Source organism: Phallusia mammillata, chromosome 6 (assembly GCF_965637545.1).
Source record: "Phallusia mammillata chromosome 6, kaPhaMamm4.hap1.1, whole genome shotgun sequence".
NCBI lineage: Eukaryota > Metazoa > Chordata > Ascidiacea > Phlebobranchia > Ascidiidae > Phallusia > Phallusia mammillata.
In genome coordinates, this window is record NC_137257.1 from 10,998,275 (window position 1) to 11,022,440 (window position 24,166).

Genomic DNA, 24,166 nt, shown 5'->3' on the forward strand with positions numbered 1-24,166 from the left:
ATTATGATTTATATCAACTTGATTGCGGGAACAACTGTATGACTGGTTTTCTTTAAAAATCTGGATTCAAACCTAGACTTGTAATTTGTCACTTTAAATAAATATGCCGTGTAAAATTACAATGCAATACAATGCAATGAAATACAATACAATACAATACAACACAACTGTAAGTCTTCAGCACGTTTATAACTGTATTTGTTGTCTTCATAAAATCACCTAAACAATATTCTTAAAAAACTGCAAAAAAATTCTGAAATATTGTTTCATTTCGGCTCGGTGTGTGGCTGTGTGCTCGACCACAGCGAAACCAAGTCATGCGTACAAAAAAAGAACTCTCTCTGATTAAGATTAAACTTTGGTTCAGCAGCTACTCAGGTCAAAGTCTACGAATACGACACCTTTGGTATAGGATGTGAGATGGAAAAGTTGTTTGCGACAAACAACCAATCTGGATAGTTATTTCATATCGGCTGAAGTAGGAAAGTACAGCTTTTATGGTAGTTTTGTATGTTTTTAACAATCTTGCCTTTTGCACTTTTTTTCACAACATTTTTTGTTCATCGGTGAATTTATTACTTTTGTTTGTTTGATTGTCTTTGTGCGACGAAGTGCAAACTATATTGGCAGTTTTACATGAAACAATTGCATAAATAAATAATAGGCAGTTTGCACTCTGCAACATGACCGCACAACTTACCTGTAATTTTTCATAATTTCTAAAAAAAACATCTACAGTGCATTTTTTATACAGCCAAAGCTCTGTTGGTGAAGTTGATTTATCGTTTCCTAATTATTAGACATGAGATGTGTCTACAAACTACACAATGATACTTATTACTTATACTTGTTGTATGGTAAGCTACAAATTTTTGTAAGTATTAAAATTCTACTTTATATTTAGCGTAGTGTAAAATGCTAATTTGTACATGATTGTTTGTTTTCAAACTACTGGAAATGAGTTTCAAAAGCAACTTTGCAATTCACATATTGATGGCCTATATCTACTTGGCAAGTGGGCTAGTTGTCAATATACTGCAAATGCTTTGTGTACCTCTCTGGTATTTCAGTTTTAAAAGAACCTATCGTCGAATGATTGGCCTGTTGAACCATCTCAACTGGTGCTGTAGGTATCATTTTTTAGTTGTATTGTTGCATAAACTTACAATTCTATTAAAAGGGATCTTTATGCCACTTTTTTCCATGGGTATAAAAAGTGTTGCTGATTTTTGCTTTTGTTTATAGTTGATCTATGTATCATAAAACAATGTACTAAATTCCTATTTATGTGCATAACCATCATGGCATAATTACCAGAATGAACTTGAGTTTGTGGTCATTCAAATACAGTTCAAAGTCAATTTGCTTCCAAACAAAATAATGTAGACTTGCATTTATCTTCTGTTTTATGGCATTACCTTGTATCTTATTTTTAGTAATTCCATGTGTGGCTCAATGGTGGAGTGGAATGGAAGTGTATTTGTATGCAAGACCTGGAGAATTTGAGAAATTGGGTACAGAAAGTATAATTGCTATACTCAACCACAGAGGACAGCTTGATTGGGTTGTCAGCTGGGTTGTGGCAGAGTATTCCAACATTCTCGGAGTAAGTATGACATAATATTATGATATTTTAAAGGCTGTTTTGTTCTGGTTTATAAAGGACTTCTTTGAATAATTTTTATTAAAAGACAATGCTAAAAATTAAAAGAAGACATTTTTTGTTTCAAACTATTTTTTGGCAGTAGTAGCTGGTTAACCCAAAAGTATATTGTTCTTAAAGATGATTTTAGATGTTTTGCTCTAAAACTACAACATTATTAACATTTTTTTAAAAACAGCATTATCCTATTTCTGTATGTTTCAAGTGTAAAACATTTTTTTAGATGGCAAAATGTATTGCAAAAAATTCCATACGTTACATTCCGGTCATGGGATGGTCTTTCTGGATGGCAGAAAGCGTGTTTCTAAAAAGAAAAATTGAAAAAGACAAAAAAACTCTGGAAAAGGGTTTTAAAGCTCTTGCTTCGTTCAAGCAACCATATTGGGTATATGTTTGTTAAAAAAGTACATTCTCAACATTAACAAAAAAACACTTTTTAGTATCTTGAACTGTTGGTTTACAGTTTTTTTTTGCGATTTTTTTTAATGTGTGTAACTTTGTTTAAATATGGTGCCATTCTGTGAATAAATGTTGGACTAAATCTGATCCTATACTTACATCGTTTTTCAGTTCCTAATCTTCTGCGAAGGAACACGCTTTACGCCAGAAAGACACCAAAAGAGCATTGAATTTGAACGCAAAAACGGCCTTAAACCACTAAAGCATCTACTCCAACCAAAAACCAAGGGCTTTGTGTTAACCACACAAGGCTTACGCAACAACGGTAAGAAGGTCAAACGGGTTTAAGCTGCTGTAAATATAATCACCTTGACCTATACTTCATCGATCGGTCTCCGGTTTTACATTCGCCATGTTGTTTTAGTTAATATTTGCGCAGTAAATCACTCGGTCGGTTAGGCACATTGAATATTATTATCAATTAAGCCTTGCAATATATTCTAAAATACATTTTTGGCGATAAAATATCAAATGACACAAGGAAAAGACAACGTAGGCAACACACAATCGCGAACAAACACAAAGGCAAGCAACGTAGTTTAGACAAGGTATCGTTTTTCACTGCTATAGTTTTTCAGCAACGTTACACTTGGTACACGAACATTTCTACTTTTGGATTTAGGTTTTGTATCTTACATCGGTAAATGACAAATTTATCACCTATTTGTTTCAAATTTAATGTGTGTTAGATATTATATGTTTTGAAACTTGGTTAGGAGAGATTGCAATATTTTAAGTGAGCAAATCCAAACAAATGAGCAAAAAACGTTTTTTTGCGGAAAAATATAACTAAGGAAAAACAATACATCCTTCCACAAAAAACGAACATATCACATTGATCGATAAAATCGTATGAAATTGTTGCTGGCTGAAACGCTCAAATATTTGTGCGTTAAACTGTTTTGTCACCTTGTAATCTCGCCCATCAGGAGACCAGATACGGCAAGGGAAAACTTGTAGAAGATTTGTATTTAAGCCATAACGCATTTAAAGTATGTGTTATAAAATATACTTACGTCTAATCAGAATAATTCTGCTTGCAACTACACATAGTAAAATGCGGTGTTAAATTTTGGTGTTTAACCGATTCTTTGTTTTAAAAAGATCTGCTGGATTCAACGCTTGAAGAAAATAAGAACAATCATTTGAATTATTTATGATAGTGCCTTGTACGAAATATATCAACAGAAAAAAAAACATGTAATAATATTTCCGGAACAATTGTTTTCAAATCAATTTTTAGCGAAAACAAATACTTTGACGATATGTATCCAACGTGGTGGATTGATCTCGGACATTAAAATATTAAAACTATTTCAAAAACGTATTTTAAGTTTGATTCAAAGAATATAACATTATATACAATAACTAAATATACTTCACTTTATCGATTTTCTGGGGTGTTTTTAAAGTGCCTAAAAGCTTAAAGTGAAAAAATCCCAATGCGACGTATGTTGTTAATCACTTGTTGACATTTATAAAATAATTGTTCCCACTGATTGCTTTACAACCCTCTTGCACGTTGTAAACACGAGTATAGCTCCGATAAAAGCAATAAGTATTTAAATTGCTTAGGGACACCATAGCAATACAAACCTTTTCTAATAAAACCCCATTGTCGATGCAAGTATTTGTTTTTAATTACCTTTTTTATTAAATTTTACAAAGTGCGCACTTATACGCGTACATGTTTTACTGTTTTTGATACCGAACAATTCAGCTTATTTTTTTACGCCGTTGTGAGAACCACTACGATGTTGTTATTTTTCAATTATGCTTTGGAAGTAAGCCGCGTGATATTTGAAGTGGCTAAACGTAAATTTTTAACCCATCGAAGGTACAGTTAATCTCAGAACATACACAAAAGAGTTGTTTTAGGTTTTTATGGCAAAATTCATTTTACTATGATCTGGTGCACTACACTAATATGTATGTATACTATGTGTAATCTTGTCAACATTTTTTGTAGTGGATTATATATACGACGCAGCAGTGTGTTTCCATGGTGACACGGAGCCGACCTTGATGGATATGCTTAACGGAAAACCGTGCAAAGCTGATTTCCTAGTCAGACGTACACCAATTTCTGAAGTCCCAGTTGACGATGATGAATGTGCAGAATACCTTCGTGATTTATACCAGGATAAAGTAAGATGAATGTTCGGTTCTGAAAGTCCGTGTGTGTTTTCGACTTTGGAACAATTTCTGACCTTGTCATTCTAAACTTTAACTGGTGTATTATGTATGATACATTTTATCTGTTCGTGGCTACATGGGTTGTTTATACACCGTACGTCATTTTCCGCCTTCAAAAGGCTATTTAAGACATAAGGGTAAACTGGTGTATTGTTTAAGAGCCAACACGACATGCGTAGTTGTTACACCTCATACAAGCCGGGCGTGTATACATACGGTGTTACCTGATATGACTTGTTACCTAAGCTTATTATCTGAATAGGACATGACGTTTTGCATGAAGTGTTGCCCATACAACAAACCACTGACGGTATCAAGCAGTATCCTACAGTTATGTAAACCTCAATACAACATATTTTCGATGTTTTAATTCCCTTGGCCCCTTAACCTTTTATTTGATTTAATTCCGACAGGAAGGTTCATTAGAGTTGACAGCTGTAGCCTTGATTAAACTTTCACCGTTTTCAGTATTATCATAAATTCAAACATCTAATGTCGTTGACAGCCATGGGTTATATTGCTTTAATAAGGAAACGGCCTACTTTATAGCTATCATCGCGTTAGATGATTTGTGCCAATGTTACTCTAAAGTATACAGAGGTCACCCAATCATGGTCGTAACAAACATAATTTCATTATTAATTGTGTCCCTTTAACTGTGAATTTTTCATTTAGTATTTATGGTCATATAAAGCTGTTTGCATTGTTTTTGTAATACGGTATTTTTATGATTCAGGATGAGTTATGCGAATACCACAAGCACCACGATACCTTTCCAATAGATGGACAAAACCCAAAATACTCTGATTACGAACGAAGAAAAATAGAGAATAATATGTTGTAAGTATATTTTGCTGAAGCTTAAAATGAATATGGCGTTTAACATAAGTATATAAGTATTTTAACCCTCGCTTTTTGTTTAAAATTGTCGATAAATGTTTGTGTGATATTCCATTTGACCAACCTTAAAATAGGAATTTAATTTTTCCTTTCTCTGACGAAATTTTACTTCTCGTCGGGTGGCGGCATAGAGCAACATAATTTTTCAAAAAATGTTTTTGATGTTGTTAACAAAAGCCTAAAAAATTACAGTCATACACACTTTCTGGAGGCTAAAATTTAACTCTTTATGTTCAAACAAATTGTAAATATCCTCAGGCAAAGTTGTATGCCCGCACGAAATTGGGACTCGAACCTCTGCTTGTTTTTGCTTTAAAATTTTGTGGCTGATTCGTCTAACTTTTGCTTATCAGTTTGTGTGTAGAAAAATAATCACTTATTTCAAAGCAGCTCCTTTTGGAATAAAGTGTATTATGTACCTATGCATGCATTTTTTTGAAATTTTGCTTCTTTCAGATCTTTCACTATAGCTATCACCTGGGCGGTGGTGTTACTAGTGCCGTTATTTTATTATGCCTACATGACGATAGTGTGGGGAACGTTATTCCAAAAGGGAATGTTTACCTTGGCGGTTCTCATAGGTAAGTAACGTCTGTTTTAATATTAGCTCTTATTATTGTTCCCCAGCATCATATGCACTGCGCAAAAATTGTTTAATAGGGTATATGTTAATGTCCTAAAAAATTTTGCCAATAAGGTACAGAGTATATATCTGGTCTCAAAATGTGGCGGTAAATGACCAATAGCCCAAAATGACAATTTTTTTCAGGAAACTCTCTTACCTGATATTAACGCTTGTTTATGCTTTTTAGTGAGTGTCGTTTTTCAAGTCATGCTGAAGGCTGGAAAACCGAAGGGTGCCAAATAAACATTCTGAATACTTTGTGCGTCGTTTCTACGAGCACATGTGCGTGTTTTCTCTTAATTTTATCACAGCATTAAATAACGCATTATCTCCAATGCGCAGTAATTTTTTGTCCATCCTCTTTTTCGAAGCTTTGTTATTAGGAAAAAGAAAATCTGTGCAAATTGTTTTGCTTAATCAGACAACATGACTTATTGGTTTAATACTTGATTGTTTTTCAAAAGTTTTGCGTATATTGTTCGCTTATTGGATCATGTACACTGAAATCATGCGCAAACATACACGTTGCTTTTTTATTCGAACGTTTGAATTTGAAGTACTTAAAAATGTATCATATCAAGTTGCCCTTCAATGTTCCAGTTTATAGAGTTTTGTACATGCGGCATAAAATCCATAATCTTTTCTCAATCGTCCATTTTAATTTTTGAATCATTAAACCAATTGGACTATAAATCATAAGCAGTTACAAATTAGTTGTTGGGTTAAAGTCGTTTTTTGTCCACTGTGTGTGATGTTCCATGCAATCACCTTGTTCTTATAAAGTCGATTACAAATTGCACTTACCTAAAGTCTCTTCAAACCCGCTTATTCCCAGTTCGATGTTAAATAGACTTGCTATTATTGCAAGCTTTTAATTTGCCTGTAACATTCTAAATAAAAATGAAAACATAACTTTTGCTTAATTTCAAACTGAATCCCCAGTATGTTACCAACTTAAATCACCCATGTGCTTTAAAACAAAATTGCCCTAATTATATCTATAAAATACGCCCCACGTTAAAAAAACACTGATTTAAACAAGTATTTTTCTTAAAATATTCACATTATTCTTTTGTTTTGCTAAAAATGCTTCATAAGAAAAAAATCTCTGGTTCTATTCGAAATTTTCATTTGATTGCAACGAAATTTAGAAGTTTAATAGTTTAACGTTTACCAAAACAATAGCCTTTTACAAATACCTTTTTAAAAAAATCAAAGAAAATAAATAATTCAAAAACGTTTCGTGGCCACCCTGCCCCTGTGTTGATTTTAGCATGCCACAGTTTTGTTTCAAATTCCAGACCTCAACTTTTGAATTCGATTGCTTGTAAAATGTAATTGTACATCGTTTGTTAAACTATCTCTTCTGTAATTCTTTCCACGCTTGCGTCGCACATAATGATTTATCCAATAGAGCTGTAAGGCAGCGTGATTTACGTTCATTACTAATTGTTGTTTAACGATGGCGGAATTTGTACTTGTGCTAAAAATCAAGATTGGTGTTAGTGCAGCAAAATTCTGTTTTGTGATTACAAAGAACAGCCACTTGGCCAAACATTTCGCTTTATCGCCGTTTTTGAGTGTGACTATAACCTGACTTTGGACATTACTTATCACTTGTGTTGAGCACTTTAATTAGGTGAAGTTTCAATATATGCAATTTCAATGTGCGGGAATCGGTGTAAAAGTCCTGTCGTGTTTGCTTGTCTGTAATCGTTTGGCGTATTGCTTTCTTTCTGTATGTGTTTTGTGCTTGGTGATTCAGCACGCAAAGAGAAAAAAGTTTTCTATTGTTTGGCTTTGTTCTTCAGTGTGGGTTAAAGTCCAAATATTGGAAATACAAGGTGTGCTCAGCCGATTTTGCCATTCGTTTAAAAGATCTTTCCTGGAATAATCTTTTCTTCGCTGAATGTTCCACAATAACAGACGGTTTCAAAACAGGTCGTTTTACAGACGGAGGACATCAACGAACAATGCTTTTACCAAACAAATGCATCTATAAATGTGTAGGCTACCTGTTATGTAGCCTATCTATTTCTAGTACTGTAGACAAATGGTATACGACATGTGGGCGTGAATGCAAATTTATTGGGTGGCGTTGAAGTGTAAAATATGTGTGATGCCAGCTGCGCTAAAATAGGTACCAGCTTCCAGACTTTTTAATGTAAACCTGGCAATGGCAAAAAGGGTAACCGCCCACAACACAAGCTAATGCGAATTCATTTGCATGTATGGATTGCACTTAAGCATGTTTGTTCAACTGCTAAAGATCTTAACAGTACACGTTCTGTTGGGTTCAGCTATGAAGCGTCTACAAGAGGTGCTTGGTCATTTGTAAGACATGTGTCTATTTGGAGGTAATTGGACGAACTGTGAGCATAAAAACAACTGACCTTTGACATCAGAGTTACTCTATTACGTCAGTATCTCCCAAAGGATGACAACACAAGCTCACAACGGGTGTCTGTGAGTCGTTGTTTCAAGGAAATGTACATAAAGGTCACTTTTATGTGGTGGTTATATATTAACGTTATAGTCAAAGTTTTAAAATTGAATCTTAATTTTTTGCGCCATGCTTATCTACAGTAACCTGTCATTGGATTGCAACGCTTTTGTAGCTTATTTTAAAAAGATTCGTTTTTGAATACTACAATACCACTCCCTTTAGTTTTAAATCAGTGAGATTTATTTCGAGAAGGACGAAACAAGTAACTTGTCAGTTGACACTGGTTCATTACAACCTGACGCAAAGAAGCGCAGTAACTTTATTTTTAGCAATGACCAATGTTAAGCCTGAACCTCACATGATATGATATCCCGCCTCCTACGTTTACCACAACCAGTGATATCAACACTAATTGAACTGAACTGGTTTGCTTCCTTGACTGGGGCAAAGAAAGGTTTAACCTTTGAAGGTTCAACAACTTTACCATCAGTAGGCCTGCTTTGTCTAGTCATGTTGCGGTGCGTTTTTGCTGAACTACACGAAATCAAAAAGTCACAAAAAGACCTGCTTGCTCGCTTTTCTGTTATTCCACATCGTTCTAGGTGTTAACTGTTAAAAATTACAACTTTTTCTCGACTTAAGTTATAATTATTACTTGACGCCGATTTATAACATTTTTTCGCGGTTAAACGTGCAGTATATAGTCTGCAAACTCACTTAATCGTTTTACGGTTTGCCGTTGGCACAAATTCTGATCGAGAAAATGCAAAGTACAGTATACAATTGCAATGTAAATGATCATGTTTTCGATACTGCTATAGATTACACCTTAAACGAAATCATAGAGCAAAATATTTTGCAGCACTGTTGAACATAAATCTATTAATGAATGTAGTGACTCAGTGGTAAAACAAAACAGCATGACTATGACTTATGTGCATGGGCTTTTTGTGCCAAATTTACCTGAAAAAAAGAAGTTTATCATTTTGTACAAAATGGGTCGTAATTCTGTCATGAACAAAAAATAGTTGATTACAAAATCATAACACTAAAGTATTGTTGCAGTTGTGTTTCCACGTACTTCTATGCCGTTTTTGACGGTCGTTGGTGTCAAGGGTGCCTCTGTAAACGACTAACATAAACTAAAACCAGACATAGAAGTAAAAGTGGATGTCTAACTTTGTAAAACGATAAAAAAAACATGTTTCGAAGCCAAATAAGAAAAAGCCATACACAAAGCTTAAATCTTTCAGTAAAGCACATAATCACGCGTTAAAGCCATGCTCAACACAGATAAGTACATCGAACTTACAAATACATACAAAGGCTACATCATTACGCCATGCAAAAGTAGGCATTTATACATATCACATGTACATTGGGTATTTCACATCCCAAATCAAGGGATTTGACTTGCACACTCCTCACAGTAGGTTTCCTCGCGATGCATGGCGAAACCTTCACCTTCAAGCTGTCTTCCACAATCAAAGCAGACAAAGCATTCAACATGCCACGACAACTCCTCAAATGCAATCATCTTCGTTTCCTTGATGCCTTGTGTTACAACAACATATACTTGATTATTATCTGGTGACAGATGCTTAACTATGGCTAATTTATGATGTAAATTTGTTACGAGTCGGTGTGATATTGCATACTGATGAACGAGTGATGACAGTATAGGGAACACATATTAACTTCAGGCGTAAGTAATCACTACGACAAACCACACCACTTTAAGCTATCTGAATTTTTTTTAAAGATTTTTCAAAAGCATGATGAGGGCTTTTTGACACAGGTTTTTCAGGGAATTTCAGTCTTTTTCACAGTGACTTTCAACAACAGTGATCCAAGTCGGGTTAGAACTCAAGTTGGTGTTAGAACCGCAAAAGACAAATAAAGTAGGGAGACCAATTTACCTGATATTGGATCTCCACATTTGTGACACTTCTTAGAGAACAAGTTTTTGTGGCAATTTACACAGTAAGGCTTCTCGTCGTGGGTTATGAATTGTTCCCCAGCAATATTAGCCTCGCATCCCGCGCAAAGAAAGCACGCAGCGTGGAAGGTTTCGTCCTTGTACGACACTCCCTTCGACTTAATGATCTGCAATCGAAAATCTAGATTGTCCTATAACCCGGTGAATTCTTGTTGGAAGACATTAAAATGTTAAACTATTTAGTGGCGAGTTGAAGGGAAGATTTAAAAGTTAGTTTGGGGAATGTCGTGACGTCACTTTTTAATAACGTAGCGATAAGTGCGTCGACATATAATTTAGTTTTAAACTGGAGCGTTCCCAATATGGCTGTTGGGTTAACAAAAGTTACGTAAGTAAGTAAGTTCATTTGGGTTTACTGATATAAATCTTGTGCAGATTTTGATTAAACATCGCAAGTAGCCAGGATCAGTACTAAGAACTCGGGTACTGCTGGATCCCTGTATTAGTAAACCACAAAAAGCTATTACAGACTGATGACAAGTCAGGCAGATATGTGCTGACCGCATTGCAGCATGATGTTTATCGCCATGCAAGAGCTTGAAGGGTTCATTTGCGGCCAATAAACAGTTTCATAACTTCAAGGATGCGTTTAATTAGCGCTCAGAACAGCTGCCCAATATGGAGAGCAACAACGAGGACTTAAAACCGCCGTCGCGACTTGACCTTTAGGAACGATTGCAAATGATGGCGTAACGGCGCCACTAGCAACGCCAAACGTCGCGCCTAACAACGTAACGATGATAGACGCCTAAAAGCTAAAACGCCCGCGCTTAACGATCTTGTATATTGAATCAAGTAATAATGCAATGCTTAAACTTTGCAGTTTCTGGCAAGACTTTCACCACAGTGATGCGTTCCTCTTGACTTTGTAGTAACTGCCAGATATTCGTCTATTTCCACACAAATGTTTATAACTTCCAAACAAGTATTTGGGCGGGTGGAAAATGTTGCAAGTGCATCTCGTACATTGTTTATCCAGATTTTCGTTAAATAAAACTACTTTAAGTTCATGTAAAATGCTTTGGGCGTTCACGAACCTAACATATATATTGTAACATGTTTTTGTAACAGAAGGAAGCCGCAGTGCATTTCAATCTTCTGAAACACAATTCACTCTTGTCTTCCGCATATAGTTCATCTAACGCTTACCTTCTTGCATTTGTGGCACTTGTTGGCCAAACGGGATTCGAAGCAATCCTGACAGAAATACCCGTCGCTCCTCTTCACGAAACTCTTTTTCCCGATCGATGCGTTGCATGATGAGCAGCAAAAGCACATTTCGTGGTAACTTTTGCCTTCATATTCCATACGCTTTGAGCCTATGCCAGACAAGCAACAAAAACAGAAGTTCGTTTTCACTTGGTTCTATTTTTAACAACCATACTTGCCAAAAAAGTTGTATTTAGATAACCTAAAGACGAACTCTGAGTCGTTTTGGCAAGATACATTTTACGCGGCTGTGCGTGTAATAAGCCCAACACTTTCTGTGCAAAATGCATCACTTAGCAACAATATCTAGATACTAGGTTTTATTTTTGCATTCCAAGTTGCTATCATTTTCAAAATTGGATTCGGCGTTTACCTGCTTTGAAAGTCTTCCGGCAGGTGGCGCATTTGGGCATAAACTTGTCTTCGTAACATTTCTCGCAGATGAACTTGTTGTCTTTGAAAATAAACTTCTGGTCTGTGAGACAGCGGTCGCAACCATCACAGCTAAAACAGCTGTCGTGAAAATGAAAAGCCTTGTACGAAATGTCCTGCAAATGAATGGACATTTCTCATTAGCTGGCGCGGAAAAAGAAGATGACGTAAGAAACAAATCAAATTAAAAGCATTAGGACAAGCGCCAAGGACACAGTTTGCGGTTGGGCTTGACGTTGTGTTTATTAAGCATTCCAGAAACACTTAGGCGATTTGTGAGCCAAGAAAAATAAGGACAATCTGTTTTTATATCAACAAAGACATGTCAACAAAGCGAAAAAAATGTTTTTGTTGAATAATTCAATGTAGAACATATGTTTCCTACGAAAGTTTTAGTACCGGGCCGGGCACGTTTGGTTCATTTAACACGTTTTGAGCGAGGTTGTCCAATCTCATTGCAATTGGTCAAGAGAGACAAAACGAAACCAAAATGCGGTGAATGATTTGAAGAAACTGCAAGTTATGGTGTCTGCAGCCAATGCAACGCCACTGAAGTAATTCAATTTCTGCGAGGCATTAAAGGTTAAATACGGAAACGTTAATTGGTGAGTGCTGCTGTCCCGACAGTGGCCCCTGCATGATCCGGACAAACTGATCCGCCCTATTAAGACGGAGATACCCCGGGGGACGTGCCAAAGAGAATGAAAATTTACCCAATGGCGGATTAGGGAATATGGACCAGATTTATTTATTTATAATTGTAATTCTGTTTGGGGGGTATTTCGGTTACGAAATCCTTCAAGAAGGAATTGTCCCTTGGTAAATAGAATTTCAATCCTGCTTGTCAAAGCGGCGCGTATGTATTGTGGGTATAATCTAGCCATGTGCTTACCCGGCTGTCAGTTGAGATGATCTGCAGGCATTTGTTGCAGGAATTGCAATGCATACTTTCATAACATGGCACGCAAAACTTGTTCGTCTCCTGTGGAGAAGCAAAATACAGAAAAATTAATTCGTTGCATTTACGTAAAGTAGACGAGTCACGTCACGCAAAGAAAATACTACGTAATACACTGTGACGTATTTACACACTTCCGGCAAAGGAGTCGCGCTTCGTGTAGTGCACGTTTACCACAAAACATGAATATTATCACTTTTGGACCTTAGGATATTTTCTGTACTTAAAAGGTTGTTAAAAGTGACTTTTTTATCTAAACATAAAGTTGTCACCAAACTGTCGTGGATTTTGCAGCAACCTAATTTAACGTTCTGTTTCATTTGTAGGTGTCAAATACCCTTATAACGTTGTCTATAAAAACCGTATCGTTTTACTATTGAGGCCCATGTGTTTTCTTCCCAAACAAATGTGATAGACTGTAAAACCACTCACCTTCATAAGATATTGCTTGCCCAGAAGCGACTCCATGCATTTGCTGCAGTTTGGCACACTTGCACTTCTGTCAAGTTTAACACTCATCTTTTCTGATTTTTTTCCACTTGGTTCTCAAGAACTTGATGTGCTACCTTCGACAGTACAGCAGTTCTCTTACAAGTACAAGAACCAAAGCCTGGCGCAATCTATATGCGTCACTGCTTAAATTCGTCGCAGAGCCTGTGGTCCTACAGGGTCTTATCTTCAATGCGATGCCGAATGGTTAAAGTTTTGAAAGTCGAGATAGTAGTGTGTTACACCGCTTCTTCTACACCAAGCAACTGGTTAGCAAACAAACTATGAATGAACCTGCGTCGTAAACAAATAGCTCGTGAGTAACTGACCCGGTGTATTTATTCAAAAAGTAGTGCCATCTCTAAGGCACTGGTTCAGTTTACTTAACCTGTCTACTAGTAACTAGTGCATGGCAACTAAAACGCGAATAGAGCATTTCGTCTCAAAATTCATAAAGCACTTATTTTTTCATGGGTCACGGTTAAAACTACGAAGTGCGTTCAAGCGCGTCGCCAATATAACTTTGCTTATGCTGAAAAATCTTCTTTCCTGACAGTTAGACTTTTCTAACTACCACTACAAGTGGCTGATTTTAGAAATTATCCACTAAAGTATTTAAAGAAACAGAAAAGTCTAAAATGACCCAATTGTTAACCTTGACAAAACTTCCGATTATGTCGCAAAAATTTTTTTTTCGCATCTTTGCGAACTAATTCTAGCGTTGCACTGTTGTGACCCTTTTAAAAGTAACCTTTTAAACGTAAACACAATACGCAGAACAGCCATTTTTGTCATACCATTGCGGCCCTGGTTTGACGTCATAATTTCCGTCGCATTTGAGCTGATCATTTATGGAGCTGGGCAATTCTTTAATTTTGTGTAGGTGGCTTATAAATTGTGTTTTGTTAAAATGATTTACGTACACAAGTTGTATATGGGGACAACACTGTAACTTGTAAACAGCATAAATAAGCTGTTGCTGCCAGGCATAGTATCAAGTCTATAGAGCTCTTCTGTATAGGACGTCGAAACGTCGGAATAAAATACGTTTGCCAGAAGAGCTCTATAGACTTGTAAACAGCATGTCCAATTTGATAAACTACTTAGCCAAATTTACATTTTTGCCTCCTAAGCGTTTTTTTACTAGATTTATGAGAAACCAAACTTGACCCTTTTAAGGTCAGCAGCCAAGAACACGAGATTTCGAAAATATATTTTCACTATAACTGTCCATGTAACATGCAACAAAACGTCAAAAACCATCAGCAACCCATTGAGCTTGACACCAACAACTGAAGCTCCGAGGACAAAGACAACAAATAAAAGGAATGTCTGAACCATTTTTAAAAAACTTTGGAAATAAAACGACAGGCTAAAAAACAATAATGTACATTTTCTGGCAACGGAGTTTAAAACTTACAATCCACACCATTCATGTAAACGTATACATTGAATCACTGCCGAACTTCCTTCCCTACTGCTGTGTACTGAACTTGACTTTAAGGACTAGGGTGGCTGTTGCCTTTGACGTCCCAGAATGTATCCGCTCGCCGAGCCAAGTCACTAAACGATTGCTTTGCTCCCAGTTTGCTCTTGCTGCAATACAGGCGCAGCTCCCAGCGTCATTTATTATGCTATATAAGGTGTAGCAACCAGCACTCCAAATCTGGTCTTTGTAGGGGTTCTAGGATAACATGCATGTGCGCATTCGACCATTTTGTTGTTGTATGATTACGTTTCAACTGTGTCACAAAGCGCCCACGATCCGTTAACGGGTAACCATTTAACCAAATTGGCAGTGATGGATTAAGGGTCTGCTGGCCTGTAGGCACATTTTTTAAGTGGCCCGAAAATCAGGGTTGCCAACTAAAAAATTAGAGTTATTAGTGTTGCCAAATCATTGTCACAAAGAAAAGTGGCCTGGATTTTTGACTGGCCTGTAGGCACGTGTCTACTTTGCCTAATGGTTAATCCGGCATCGCAAATTGGTTCAAGTTTGTAAAACGGTTTGTAGCAACTACAAGCACATAATTGTTATTCCAAATAAACGTTATCGAGAACCTATTTTATCTGCTACTAATTTTGCTTGTGCATCTACATAAATTGTTTGAATCTAAAAAGTCAGGAACTTGAAGAATGAAGTCTCAACCAAACGTTTATTTCTTTTTCGGTAGTAAATAGTATTTATCATGGGGGGTAACTAATAAAGTAAACGTTTTTGCAAAGATTAAACTCAAATACGATGTTGGTTTGCCAGAAGACGTTTTCACGGTTATATTTTAGGGTAATATTAAGAAACTTTTTTTTATGCCACACTTTAATGTTTATTTGATAGATTTATCAGAAAAATGCTTTGGATCAAGGAAAAATGTCATGGAAAACGTTTTAATGTCGGTTTTCCAAGCGTTTGTAGCAATTTCACTTCTGACTTCAAATGACTGTCATTGGCATCGTGCTGCAAGGCCGCTCTGCAATAATTTAATCGAATGAAACTAGAGTCAGAAAAGGTCGTCGTCATCCCTCCACAAGTCAGCGACGACAACTGCAGCAACGAAATCAACCTATGACGCAACGTCGCGAACGCTCAGACCAAGTTAGATTTGCGAAGGAAGCGCTGCGGTTTTGCTGGCACAGAGGTGAAACACGTGATTATAAGCGTCAAGCTTGGCTGATTATAGTGATGGTTGCTCTGGCGACGCGTGCTTGAGGCTGGACAAGCAGCTTACAGAATCAACAATGGTTATGTTCGACATCTTCCTTCAGGCCATTTTGACGTCACAGGCGAGATTTTATCACCGAGTGTGTACAGTAATACGCACCAGCACGTGTTTAACCTACTTCATGTCACAAGTACTAACTTTTGTTGTGTTTGCTATGGTCAAGAAATGAATAATCAAACATTTGGCAGCAATTAAATCACTTCTGCATACTGAAAACGGACAGTTTGTAATCGAACAAACAATGGCTAACAAACACGCTACACCTCTCGCTTGGTAAACAAAACAGACGCGTTCCACATAGTGCTGGGCCCATTCTGTCAACCACGGACACTGAGGTTGAGAAGTGGCTCCTTCAGAATTACACCCTGGCACTTACACAGGACAGATTAAACAGACATGATCATGAAACAAAAATCAATAAAATCAATGGTTCCTGAAAATAACGTAACTATCCTACAGCCTGACTTAATATCGTTGGCAGTTCATAAAAGCATTTACATTCAAACTTATAAATCAATTCGGTGAAAAGGTACTGTTCTTACTACTTATAATATCTATATAACCAGACCTATTTATCGTTCGTAAAACAGTCATGTGTTTTGAGTTATGACATAGCCCAAGCAGCCTGACATTACCGAAAAAAAACTGACTTCCAGTTAGGCATATGTAATCATTCGCAAGGATGGTTACCAACCTTTTTCTTTTCGCTTGCCGAAAACAACGCCTTCAGACACTACCAAATTCAAAGACTCCATTCAGAGCAAAATAAGCCCAAAGTCAACTCTTGCATGACTGAGGTATAAAACTAACCCTACAACTCCTTCCACTTTAACCATTAATTACGCTTTTTCGCCGTTAGACATTCGTTCATGCCAGAAGTTATTGTGACGTCACTAACGCCATTGCGGCAACAGTCCTACACAACACAGTATAAATACACACAGGCGTTGGCTCAAAGACCTGAGCGATGCCCAAAACCTTTCTTTTATGTTTAAGCTTACAAAACATTTGGTATCGCTTTCACAAAGTAACGACTGCCAAAGAAAGAAAAGATAAGGACTTGGATAAATCCTTTGTATTGAATTAAATGTTACTTTTTACTTAACATTGTCCTTGTCAATAATTTTGTAACAACAGGGCATATTGTTCACACAATCTTTGTAAAACAAATCAAGTGCTTAAGAGTACAAAAAAAACGCTTTCTGTTCGTTCATCCTAAATTGGGCTTGAATTTGAGTCGAACAGACTTTCCTGTAAACATTACGTCACATCCGCTGCGCCGCTAGTAGTTCGTCGAGTTGCCACGTTTGAATGGAAATTGACTATACTTCCATTTCCTCAATGTCTTGTTTTTGTAAGCTTGAATTTGTTTACTGTGGACATTTACACTGTCGACATGTCAAGCAGTAAAATCGGGTTTAAACCAGAGTTGGCATTAACTGTATTTTCTACTTGTTATAAATAAGGCTCTCCATAGTTAAACACACAAAATCCGCTTTAGAAGTGCAATACCATGTACTTTAACTATCCCCACAAGTATTTGGCTGCATTTTTGAGGGTTGCGAATCCGTAAGCTACTTAAATTCATAAATCAACTTACATATGTCGATTAGTTCTGAAACCTTTAACATGCCGCAGGATAGCTGACAAAGTTTTCCTCAACTAAACCGAATCACAACAAAACAGCTAACCTCTCATGTCCCACTTAAGCTATCTCCTTTACACAGTCGCTTTCAAAAACATGAAAAGTCAACTTTGAGCTGAACTATCATTCAATGCGCGTAGCGTTGCGCTAATGCTTGCCCGCAAAACCAACCAAGAAAGTCACTTCTTAAAATTCCGCCGACTTGGATCCATATATGGTTGCGCCCGGGCCCTCGGCAGCTTTGCGAATTACATCAGATCAAAACGTGCCTTTTCTGAAATAAATCTTGCTGCTTTTCCGAAAAAACACCAGCGCCCCATGTTATTGGAAAACTTCTGTCTTGGTTGTGATTTTAATTCTTTGAAATGTGTTTTTTTCATTGAAATGTTTTACTTTCTTTGTTTAAATTTAACAATTTTTCGCAACCACCTTCTGCAATAACGCAAATTTGTTTATTGTTGATGTACCTGTTTTAAATGCGATGAATTGCCGGATTGGTATGCAATTATAGTAGAAGACACGTTCTCAAAACCTAAATTGTCACGTGTCAAACAAGTATGTCGCTCTTTACTGACATCTTCTGGCAAATGTTGTCCTATTTTTAATTGATTGCACTGATATATCGCACTTCGCCAGCAAATCCCCTGTATGTATACTCCATTTCCGTCACACTTCAAATATTTAAATATTTTAAAATGAATTAACGCGAATCGTCGATTGTCAAAAAACAGCTAAGTAGCTTTTATTTGATCAATTTCATGCGAGCCTGATAACCCATTTTCAAAAATAATTCTTACCGCCACAAAAACAATTGCTCAAAATACAACGGGATGTAATAGTATGAAAAGGTTTTTTGGCAAGAAACGCATCGCACGAAAAATCTGCATTCGTTACTTGTGTTTTACATTTTGTATTAAGTTATTGGTTTAACATTTTATTATAAAGTGAAAGGTTGGCAAGCATTAAATGCCTCAAAATAAAGTTACTTGTTAACAGTACGGTCATGACATAGTCGTAGGCAAGTTTATGATAATAATTGCAATATAACTGCCCAGCACAAACTTTTAAATGGCTCTTATTCAAAAATCTAAATATACACATGCATTTTTTTAGACTAAAACCATAAAATGTGTACACCACAGCGCCGCACCATATAAGTTACTTTACCCACGTGTAAACCGCAGACAAGGAAATGACACTTTATCTTATTTCATCAACTTGTTTCAGAACTCCTGTTGAGCTGCTTGTAGTATTATTTTGCCAAATGATAAATTAACAACTTGTTTAGGGCTGGTCTCCGGTTTAAAACGTACCACAATTTATACCGGAGACAGGCTATTAACAAGTTATTTTTTTGTTTAATTCATGTTTAACTGCTCGTTAACTTTCTTCCGGGGCTTTCTCGCCGACGTATACGCACTGTGTATCATATCTTGTTCACAAACTGGCTCTGCCAAACAAAATATGTATAATCATGGCCTTGGGGCCCGCGTTGTGATTTTGTTCCCAACAGTTTTTCATATGTGCCAGATACGCAATGGACAAACACCAGGCGTAGAAGCAATATTTTGGTATGCCAATTCTGTTTATAAATAAGATACTAAACATACCTATACTATTAGGTAAAATGCACACATATTAAAAACGGTAAAGTTTACTGTCTGTCGTCCGATTTTTTATCACGAGGTTCAAACCCAGAACCGTCCTTTTTACCAGCGGTTCCTTTTTAATTTTTTGGTCATAACGGTCCTTCGTAATCTTTTCGAGCACTCGCAGTCCAAGCTAAATATATTTTTAAAACTGAAAATACCTTGGCAAAATAAAACTGTCGAATTACCAACTAGGAGTTAATTTATTCCCTTTGAAAGTATTACCACAACACCATACAGAATGAATTTAGTTTATATTCGTAAGGTCACTTTTCGAAAGATTGAGAGAGAATAGTTTAAGGGCACTTTATTACGTCACAAACAAGACTAAAACAATACATACATATAATGCGCGAATAATCGCCTCTGTTTGTTACTTAAAATGAAGCAATATACCACTTCTTGTGATAAATCATTTGTCTGACTAATTTTTGCTCATGCACTTACAGTGTCTGATGTTACATTAGATTGTAGAAATACTTTCAACCAGGGGTGTCAAACTCGTTGGGTTCAAGGGCCACATTGCAGTTAAAAATTATGCCGAGGGCCGCATGTGATTTTTAATCCAGTTATATACACTTAAACAACCTTTTCGCTATGACGGCCGCATTGCAGATCCTTATTTCACCAACAGGCGCCAATTACCTGCTGGTTTTTGTTTTAAAATTACACATGTAAAGAAATAGGTTTATATCACATATATACCAACTATTGACGCCCCCAAATCCCAGATTAATTTCCAACTTGATGCAGAGATTGAGCTGCACAGTACGAAGATCAGTCTTAATTGTTTATTACGTCATAATCTATATTGTGACTCTTTTGGCGCATGTTTTTCGCATTGTTTGCACACAATAGGTCCACAAACTCGTTTCTGCGGCCGCATGTGGCTATATGGTTTGAGGAACGGTTTAATTACTATCGTTTCTATTCATAACATATGAACAGTGCCGGATTAAGGGTCTGCTGGCCTGTAGGCACATTTTATAAGTGGCCCGAAAATCAGGGTTGCCAAATAAAAAATTAGAATTATCAGTGTTGCCAAATCATTGTCACAAAGAAAAGTGGCCTGGATTTTTGACTGACCTGTAGTCACGTGCCTATTTTGCCTTATGGTTAATCCAGCACTGCATATGAATTATTATTTATAAATTAAATTTCTGTAAATGTCTGTTTAAATAATAGCTTTAACTTTGAAAAGTAAGAAAAATTCGTGGTAAGTAGATAAAAATCTGACAAAATACTGCAATTGTTGTTGAGTGTTCATGGGCCGCATTGGAGGGCTACGTGGGCCGCATGCGGCCCGCGGGCCGCGACTTTGACACCCATGCTTTTCTTCTCGGTCCCTCTAAAGTCGCGTGTGGGAATCTCAAGGACCGCGGACCCAAGTTAAAGAACCGCTGCCTTAAACGAAACCCGCTCGTTTTTTTGTGTCTGTATATAAGTCAAGCCAACTGGTCCATTTATTCATGACAGGTATGTTTGTGTGATTCTTGCAGTATTGTGTTCCCTGGACAAATATGACTGAAACCGAAAGTGGGCGCTGTAACTTAACTACGCCTCATAATTATAGTATGTTATGTAAAAGCTGCCATTTGGTTATTTTATTTCCAGATCAATTTTGAATTGAGTTTTAGGAAGCATTACTATCAAAGCAGAATAAAATTCCTTTTTGTTTATAATTGAGATGGTAGGCCTATGCTTAGTGTAGGCCCGCATCCCGGTGCAAATCGTCTAGACTCATAGAGCGCTTTTCATATACATCAATCAGGTACTTACTAAGTAGATCAAACCTCCGAAAAGGGAAATGTAAATTGGCTGTAAAGGAATCCCTTGATGAAAGGTTGAAAAATTATCACACAACAACAATTTACGCATCTTCACACTCAGTTCACACCAGCAGTAATTCATACTTTTTATGGTTTATGTACCATCTAAAAAATGGGACTAAAAAATGTCAAACAGCAAACGCTCGTTGCATCATTTCACCCCTTCACAAATGTTTGGCAGAATGAGGACAAACCGAACATATGACATATCATGTTTAGTACAGTCATTACTACCAAAAGCTAACACGCTGTCACACTATCCTTCAGTTGCGTGCTGAATAAAGTGATTGATGTTGCAACACGGCAACTTACGACCTTTAGTCCTACTGAGAAATGTCGTGTTTTTATGCCGCTGATTATAGCTTCGTGGTCCTTCGAAAACAACCATCCATTTAAAGACGTGTATTGTGATCAAACATTTCGTGAAAAAGCCCAAGCGTTTGCCGGAAAACTAGGGGCTTAAACTTTTTGGCGTGACAATATATTGGTTGGACTTAAGGGCCATAGCCGCTGGGAAGTAAAAGGTGTTTTACGACAATACTTGCACTGTTACGTCACAAACAAGATCTTTGTGAAAGTTTGTGGGATAAAATAACCTAGTAACCATTTCTTTATAATGCCGTTAGATAACTCAAAATTATCAAATTTATTTTCCATTGGCAATCACTTGTATTTTCTGTTCGATAAGGTGTAAAAAAATACTGTTTCTGTAGTCGGCTGTAAAACAAATCTTGTAGGCTACATTTCCTCCGGCATTTTCTGATCAACCAGGGGTTTGCATTTCACAAATGTAGAATTCAGCATGTAATATTTAAGGAAATGCAATGTGTAGTACTACACGTGCAACTGATCCCGGTCATTAACCAAGAAAAAGCCGTCGTATAATATTTAATATATACATATATATTTCGTTAATGTAAGTATACTCGTTTATGACATTATAAAAAAGCTAAGACTGCACATAACCAATGGTATGGTAAGGACTTCTTTTGTGCTTATGTTCTTGTTGGCAATAACAGCTATTTTATACAGCAAAGATCGATTCAGCCAAAAATATTTTCAAAAGTACATATGTGGAGATAATGTTTCGACCACCTAAAACTTCTGCACTTCATCAGTAACCACGCAGCGGGATATTAGAATGAAATATTGAAACACAACGAACCAAACAACAATTTTACGAACGCCACGGGACATCTTCGTGTAACAATATTTGTGGACTAAATTTTGGACATGCTGCAGAAAAATTCCCAAATTTGACATGATCTTCAACGCCCTTGCCAGGTCACGTCAAAAGAGTCAAAATTACTTATTTTTGTTTTCAAATTGACTCGCTAATGGGTCTCAGTCCTTTGCAAGGCACGACTGAAGCTCTAAAATAGCAGCCTCGTGGAACACGCTTTACCCGTTGCCAGAAATTGTAGACAAGAGTTAGTCACGAAAATTTGCAGAAGCCTCAAGCAAGCTTTTTAAATGACTTGCTGACGTGCCAAGAAGTCAATTTATCAAAACCAGCGAATTCGATTTGCACAAAAATCGAATAAACCAAAAAAATGGCTTATGATTGATACGTTTGGTATAAGGATGATTAACGTTCTAAAAATGAACCTTTTTATTCGTTTTTAAGCGTTTAAATTGTGTTTCAATATTCGCCAAATGTCGCAATGTACAACGTTTCCGTGATTCAATGTGTTGGCCATGAATTACGTTTAAATTTGTTTCTAATAGCCATCGATTTACGTTACGACGAAAACGACATTTCTGTCGCCCCTGTTCGCTCTTCATGACTAATTCAGGTTGTTTTGACATTGTAAACAGCTATCTGATTTTTCACGATTGATGTTTTTTTCTTAAGTTTAAACAACAAGTGGATGATGCATAAACATCTAATACATCTTCAGTAAACAACTTCAAAATCGGCTTTAAAAAAGGTTCGACAGACGATGAGGAGCGAATAAAAGCAAACTGAATTTTATTCCCGGCTTTCGGGGGTGAAGGGATGACTTTGGGGAATTGCAAGCAGTGGCGTCCAAATCGCATGGTCATCAATAATTGATTGCGTCTTAATGATCATTTACACGTACTTTTACCAGGTCACGTGGAATTGTTTAAGGTGAGTTAAATCACCACTTCAGGGTAAACCAACTTTCTCAATTGCCTCATAAAAACATGGAATTTGGGGAGTTATCTAACGTATTTTTGCTGTATCTCGTCGGATAAAACAAAACGATTGATCGATACAGTTGGATCTAAAGCTTATGGCTATTTTTACCGACCTTGATTAAAACTGTCTTAATTTTATTTGCTTTCAATTAGACTTAAACCGAAACTTTTGGTTTAAAAACGGTGATTGTTTGATGATTTTATTTAGGTTTAAACGTATATTTTGCGGGAGGTTGTTTGACTTGCATACGGCAACGAAGACATCAAATATGACGTATTTCACGTTTGTCATTCCCTCTGTCCGCTAGCTTACTGTGTGTTTCCGCCATGACGACTAAAAATAGTGTCCAAAATGACGAGTATCCTTCTGTGACGTAGGGAAGTGAAACTTTTAATTGCGACATGTATAAAGAAACTACGGACAGTGTTCAACAGCCTAATGTATTTGCAAACATTTCATCCTCCAAACCAGAAATAACAAGATATTTGGATTTAATTCTAAACGTCTATAGTCCAAACACTTATTTCAAGGTAAAAATAGGGAGTGTTTTATTTAAGCTACGATCTAGGTACGAACATGCCCGGCAATCGTGTTGCTTTACACTGCCTGGCTTCCTCTACGCATAATGTAGCGTTATTTATGATTACCGGCGTGGTTCCCCAAACTCGCTCGAAATAGTTTCAACAGTCAGTCGATTGTTGTGTACTATAGGCTGGTAAAACATTTTTCCATGTTTTGTGCAGAAAATGTGACAGAAAGGTCTCAAGTGCGTTGTGGAAGTAA

General features: G+C 36.7%; 2 protein-coding genes across 2 annotated transcripts; one reads left to right on the forward strand and one right to left on the reverse strand.

The window, feature by feature from the left end:
* Nucleotides 1-884: 884 nt before the first annotated feature.
* On the forward strand, nt 885-7,701 carry LOC145233591 (1-acyl-sn-glycerol-3-phosphate acyltransferase delta-like). Its single transcript, XM_080098344.1, has 8 exons — nt 885-1,126; nt 1,437-1,606; nt 1,887-2,048; nt 2,234-2,387; nt 4,092-4,270; nt 5,055-5,158; nt 5,675-5,799; nt 6,031-7,701. The coding sequence occupies exons 1-8, from the start codon at nt 958-960 to the stop codon at nt 6,084-6,086; spliced, it is 1,119 nt and encodes a 372-aa protein (XP_079954470.1). The 5' UTR covers nt 885-957; the 3' UTR covers nt 6,087-7,701.
* A 1,253-nt stretch (nt 7,702-8,954) lies between these two features.
* On the reverse strand, nt 8,955-13,665 carry LOC145232881 (four and a half LIM domains protein 5-like). The gene is made up of 6 exons (XM_080097558.1): nt 13,320-13,665; nt 12,822-12,911; nt 11,871-12,045; nt 11,438-11,607; nt 10,209-10,395; nt 8,955-9,843 (listed from the first exon to the last, which is right to left on the reverse strand). The coding sequence occupies exons 1-6, from the start codon at nt 13,404-13,406 to the stop codon at nt 9,689-9,691; spliced, it is 864 nt and encodes a 287-aa protein (XP_079953684.1). The 5' UTR covers nt 13,407-13,665; the 3' UTR covers nt 8,955-9,688.
* Nucleotides 13,666-24,166: the final 10,501 nt, after the last annotated feature.